Source organism: Salpingoeca rosetta (assembly GCF_000188695.1).
Source record: "Salpingoeca rosetta unplaced genomic scaffold supercont1.15, whole genome shotgun sequence".
Classification (NCBI taxonomy): Eukaryota; class Choanoflagellata; order Craspedida; family Salpingoecidae; genus Salpingoeca; species Salpingoeca rosetta.
Window position 1 is genome coordinate 474229 of NW_004754919.1, and position 6022 is coordinate 480250.

At 59.4% G+C, this 6022-nt stretch overlaps 2 protein-coding genes across 2 annotated transcripts in view; one reads left to right on the top strand and one right to left on the bottom strand.

Moving 5' to 3' along the window:
• Positions 1 to 265: 265 nt before the first annotated feature.
• PTSG_05901 (uncharacterized protein) lies at positions 266 to 4605 on the bottom strand (the record flags this gene model as incomplete). The annotated part of the gene is made up of 2 exons (XM_004992737.1): positions 4402 to 4605; positions 266 to 3893 (listed from the first exon to the last, which is right to left on the bottom strand). The coding sequence occupies exon 2, from the start codon at positions 3887 to 3889 to the stop codon at positions 266 to 268; it is 3624 nt and encodes a 1207-aa protein (XP_004992794.1). The 5' UTR covers positions 3890 to 3893; positions 4402 to 4605.
• A 324-nt stretch (positions 4606 to 4929) lies between these two features.
• Positions 4930 to 6022, top strand: part of PTSG_05902 (uncharacterized protein) — a 2742-nt gene continuing 1649 nt past the window's right edge. The window contains exons 1-3 of the mRNA XM_004992738.1: positions 4930 to 5016; positions 5381 to 5505; positions 5745 to 5878. Coding sequence (XP_004992795.1) covers positions 5433 to 5505; positions 5745 to 5878 — 207 coding nt within the window. The 5' untranslated portion in view covers positions 4930 to 5016; positions 5381 to 5432. The remainder of the gene's footprint in view (positions 5017 to 5380; positions 5506 to 5744; positions 5879 to 6022) is intronic.

Below are 6022 nucleotides of genomic sequence, written 5' to 3' on the forward strand. Positions count from 1 at the left end.
ATTATCGCTGTCAATTGCATGGCCCATCCAACCTGAAGCACCACAACGCACACACTCTCCAGTTCGCATCGTTGCAGCATACAGCACTTTTGACAACCCCCCCCCTCTCTTGCGCATGCGCATCACATAGCCACACTATCCGACATCAACCCTACATCCACGATTCGTCATCCTTCCACATCAACAGCAATCAATCCAACGCTTACAACACACACACACACACACGCAACACACGCAACACACGCGCCACACACCCCACATGGCGTTATGATTGCGATTGGGACTGGGCAGAGGCGGCGAGCATCTCCTCCTCGCAGTCGCTCAGTTGCTTCTGCAGCAGCGTCTTCACGCGAATCCCGCACGAGATGAGCGCATCCAGCGCACGCCGGCCCTTGGCCAGTGTGGCCGCACTCGGCGCGTCGCGCCCTTCGCACCACGACTCGTACACCCGCAGCGCATGCACCACAGCCGTGTGCACGTCACCGCGACCAGACACGCCAATGTCGTCCGTGTCCCGCGCGTGTGTCGCTTCCGTCATCGTGCCGCTCGCATACGTGCACAGGTCGCGAAGCGCAGAGTCGAGCACGGTGATGCTTGCACGCAGCACGCTCCGGTCCACCTGCAGGTACGTCGTCGGCTCGTCCACCTGCGACAGGCCCAACCGTGATGTGCACTTGGCGGAGAGCGGCTTGTGCATGAGGTGTTCGTACAGGAGTTTGACGACCGTCAAGCCCGCCATGGATTGGAGCGCCTCCTGCACCACTGCCGGCTGAAGAATCGTCAGCACGCGCCTGTCCTTCCCTTCCGTCAGCGCAAGCGTGAGAGGGCGCACACCGCGGTTGTCGGCAGGGTTTGTGCGCGCCCCACTGGCCACCAGCAGCCGCACCACCACCGCCTTGCCGCGCTGGCACGCCAGATGCAGTGCCGTGCGCCCATCGAGCGGCGACGCCCAGTCGACGCTTGCACCAGCTTGCAGCAGCAGCGCAACCACGCGCGGGTGGGCCTTGGTCACCGCAATGTGCAGGGGGCGCGTCGCCCGTTCTGCAACGAGGCGCGGCTTGCCGGGCGAGATGAGCACATCCGCGCACGCGTTGGGGTCGGCACCAGAGGACAGCAGCAGCTGCACCATCTCCTCCTCGTTGCAGGCAACGGCCGTCATGAGCGGGGTGCGTCGCAGCGTGTCGTTTGTGGCGTCGGGCACGTGCCCAGCAGCCAGCATCAGCGTTGCACAGGGCACATGCCCCTTCTCGCAGCACCAGTGCAGCAGGTCAGCCGCCATCTCCCTGTTCTCGCGCAGACCGCACTTGACGGGGCCAACGCTGGAGTGGGACAGGGCGAGGTGCGCTGTGTCGCAGTCACCGCGCAGTGCCGCTTGGGTAAACGCCGCCTGCATTGCGCCGGGCACGCGCGCAACGAGATCAACCATGTGTGGGTCGCCCGTGATAATGCGGTTGAAATCACGCACGACACGTTTACTGCGCGCCGCTGCGGTGGCCAGGGCAGCGGCTGTGCCCTCGAGATGCGGGGGATCTGCACCCGCGCGAAGCAGCAGCACGAGCGCAAAAAAGTTGCCGTTCTGCTGGGCAAGCGTGGCTGGCGTGTCCAGGCTGGCGTGGCTGCAGGAGAGGAGGTGGTAGGCGCATGTGAGATAGCTGTTCTTGCGGACGGCGATGCGCAGCGAGTTGTAAGCTGCCGTCTCCTTTGCCCGCCACACCTGCTCCTGGCTCGCCACGTGCCTGCCGCGCTCCTCGCAGCCAAGCGCGCCCTTTTCCGCGCCGCAGCACGACCACCGCTGCAGGGTGGACTGGACATCCACCTGCGTGGCGTTGCACGACACGCGCACGCTGGTCTCGCCGGCAAGCTGGCCCGGGTGCACGAAGCACGAGCCGTCCATGTTGTCGCTCTCGAAGAAAGGATCCTTGCAGGCGGTGCAGTGGAGCCTGACGTGTCGCCAGCTGGTCGGCGCATCTGGTGACTCTGGCTGCAGGTGTCGCTTCACGGTCGAGGGCACGCTGATCTGGAACTCCACAAGCAAGTCGCCGTGTGTGTGCGTGAGCTTCTCAAAGTCACTCGCAGTCATGCGCTTGCTGCTGCTGCTGCTGCTGCTGCTGCTGCTGCTGTTCGTCTTGTCGTTACTTCTGGCGTTGTTACTGCTGCTGCTGCTGCTGCTGGTGGTGGTGGTGTTGTTGTTGTTGTTGTTGTTGTTGTGGTGGTGGGTCCCATCATGGTGTTGCGGCTGTTCTGCCTCCTTTGCTTCGTGTTGTGTCGACTGCGCTGCTGCTGTTGGTGTTGAAGTGCATGGCATGCCAAGACCAGGGATGGTGACAACCTGTCCTGGCATGACGCTGTCCATGGGGAGGTGGTGCGTGCCACCGGTGATGGTGGGGATGTCTGTGGTGTGCCCAAACAGCGCGCCAAGCAGCGGCACGCGCACCAGCACGTGAAGGTCGGCCCCTTGTCGACGGAACACGCTGTGCGGCTGCTCCTGCAGTGTGATGATGACGGGAAAGGGGTCTTCGCCGTACAAGTGGTTGCCGGCGCCGGCGAACGTGATCTGCGTGCCGTCCTCGTACCCGGCCTGCGCTTCCACCGTTAGCACAATCTGCTCCGTGTCAAACGTGCCGGGTGACACCTCCACATACCGCGTGGTCTTGAGCCGCTTCACAAACCCGTTGTACAGCTCCTCAAGCGTGACGGGCAGCGTCTTGTAGCTTGGCCCCGGCGTCACATGCGCGTGCTCTGCTGCACTAGCTGTGTCATGCGCTGTTGGTGTGCTGGAGGCGTGGTGGTGGAGGTGTTGGTCTTCGGGCCGACTGTCGTGTGTCGGTGGTGCTGCGTGTGGTGTGGCTGAGACGGGAGTGTAGGGGCATGTGGGCGGAGAGAGCGTGGACGACGATGTGGATGGTGTTGATGCTGACGACGATGAGCTGAACCGCCCAGAGCACGCGCCCGGTGGGGTTGATGGTGGTGGCTGCGCAGGATGTGTTGTGCTGTTGACGCCACCATCCCTGCGCGGTGAAGGCTGCTCCGACTTGGGGTGGGGACGAGGCGGTGAGTGTGCATGGCTGGCGGTTGTGGCAGTGGGCCGGTTGTGGCGAAAGCTCTGGCTGTGTTGTCTCTGTGATGGAGTTGCAGCTGTTGTTGACGGTTGTGGTTGCGGGTGCTGTGTGTGTGTTTGTGGTTGAGGTTGCTGGTGTGTGTGTTTTTGCTGTGTGCGTGTTTGTGGTTGCGGCTGTGACGCTGATGTGAAAGCGTGTGCGCTGTAGTGCAGGTTGGTGTCGTCGATGAAGCTGTGTCGCACATGTTCGCGAGAGGGCGGCATCCAATTGCCACCACCTTGCTGTTGCTGTTGCTGTTGTTGTTGTTGGTGTTGGTGTTGGTATGCTTGCTGCTGTTGCCGCCAGCGACGCGGGTCACGCATGGAGGTGGCACGTCGCCCAGAAAAGCTGTGGCGCTGCTGCTGGGGATGGTGTTGATGGGTGGCGGCAGCAGCAGCAGTTGCTGTGAACAAGTGCGTCTCTGGCTCGTGTGGCTGTGTGGGGGATGGCGCGTGTGCATGAGCGTGGGGCCGCGGGCGGGTGTATGACGCCTGCAGTTTGAGCGTGAGCAAGGCGTCCTGGAGGTTGAAGTCTGCGCGGTCGAAGAGCGGGTTGCTGATGATGTCTTCGACGGAGGCGTAGAGACCGTTGTCGTACACCTGTTTCCTGACGGGGTGCGAGAGCACTTGGAAGGCCTGCTTTGCCTCATGGAACTTGTCTGCGGCCTCCTTTGTGTTGTTTTTGTCTGGGTGCCATTTGAGGGCCTGAGCGCGGTAAGCGCGACGCAGCGCGTCCTCCGACGCTGCCGCCTCTGCCGCGCTGATCCCCAGCACAGCATACAGGTCTTTCATCGTTCTGCGTTTGTGTGTGTATGCAAGAGAGAGGGTGTTTGTGTGTTTGTGTGTGTTTGTGTACGTGTGTGTGTGTGTGTGTGTGCGTGCGTGAAATCGAGTGTGTATGTATGTGTGAGGCAGGGCGTGTGTGTGTGTGTGCGTGAAATCGAGTGTGTATGTGTGTGTGGGACAGGGTGTGTGTGTGTGTGTGTGTGTGTGTGTGTGAGGTGTGTGATACGTATTGAGCGATGGACGGGGTGGTTGGTTGGATATGGATTGGGTTTGTTGGCGATGGCTGATGTGGGTGCGTGTGTGCGTGTGTGCAGGTGTGCGTGTCACCGACAAAAGCGCAAAAGCCACCAACCAACCAACCAAACAAGAAGCAAGCAAGCAAGCCACCAGCCAAAGAAGCACACAGCCAAAGCAAGCCAGCCAGCCAGTGCTGGTGGTGATGCACCCCACGACGACCGTTACCGGGGAACAAGGTGCGTTGACAGGCCACGCACGCCCAACACTTTCAACACCCGCACCTTCTTTGCTTCTTCGCTGTTGTTGGCTTGGCGATGAACGTGGATGTTGGTGAATGCCTCAGCGTGGTGGGTATGTCCAGAGCAAAGCGGTGATGATGGGGCACATGCACGAACACCTCACCCAAGCACAACCAACACTCTCTGCAGCGGAGCGAGGGCTGGCTGGGTTGGTGGTGGTGGCGGTGGCGGTGGGAGTGTTTTGCGTGGTGATGAGTGACCGTTGTGCCTGCTTCGGCTTCTTTGTGGCACGAACACTCTGTTGCTTGACGAACAACAACAACGTTGGCAGCCTTCGAGTTTCAAGGCGGCGCCATTCAGTGGCGTACGGTGCAGGAATGTGACTTCAGACTGAAATCAGTCTTCAAGGTCATCGCATATAGCTACACCTTGTGGTGTTGGATACAGTACAGTAATCGACACCACAAAACGGGGTGTGCCACACCTGCCTGGAAAGAATTTTCCCTCAGTCTATTTTGCGTGCATGCACGACGCCCTGGTGATCAGCGCCTGGGTTTTTTTTCTCTCTGCGGTGGCTCGCGTGGTTGCTTCGCTTCTCTGCCTTTTTTGTATTGTGTTGTTGCGCATTTCCCTTCCCCTCCTTGTTCCGCGTCTCAGGTTGGTTGATGTTTGCTTTGCTTATGGCATCAACGTGGTGCACGCTTGTGCGGGTTGATGGCGCTGCATGTGGGTGGGGGTGTTGGTCTGTGTGGGTGGGGGTGGGTGTGTGCGTGCGTGCGTGAAGGGCGGGGAAGAAGAGACAGGCGCGCGCTCCCTCGCTGCGTTGCGAAAGAGGGAAGATGGGCGTGCATGCTGCGTGCGTGGTTGGCAATGAACACGAGAAGACCCCGTCGCGCATTCTCATCTCACTTTCTCTTGCTTGTTGTTGCTTGTTGCTGCTCCCATTCGCTGTTGTTCCTTTTTCGCTGTTCTCGTTGTTGTTCTCTTGCGTGACATCCTCCTCTCTCTGTCTGTGATTTAGTCTCCCAAGGACCACACAGCAAACAAACCAACAACCAACCAATCAACCAGCCATGGCCATGTCAACAAGCCAAAGCCAAGACCCCTCCCGGGTCCAGGATGCTGCCAGGACGCCCAAGCAGTGGGGTAGGTGCATGTGTGTGTGCATATGCGTTTGTTTGTAGGGTTTGCTTGTATGTGTGTGTGTGTTCGTATATGTGTGTATGTGTACGTACGTATATGTGTGCATGTGTATGTGTGCGATGGCGTGTTTCTTAGTCGAGCTTGCCTTCAATTCATTTGTTGGTTCCTCATGTCTTACGCTTCACACAAACACACAAACAAACACACAAACACACAAACGAACGAACCTCCACGTGCTGCAGGACAACTTCTGTTCTTCTATTTCTGCTTCTACGGCTGGTTGATCGCCTTCTTCGCCATCTGCTACTCTGTCATGTTCAGCACCCTCCCCGATCGCCGCTCCCCGCCCAAGCTCGACAACCTCATCAACCCTGGTGTGTATCTGTGTGTGTGTGTGTGTGTGTGTGTGGCATAGGTTGAGTGTTGGCAGTCATCACACACGTTGACGACTTAACACAGCACGACACACAACACACAGCACGACACACAACACACGACAAACACACACCACCCCCTCTCT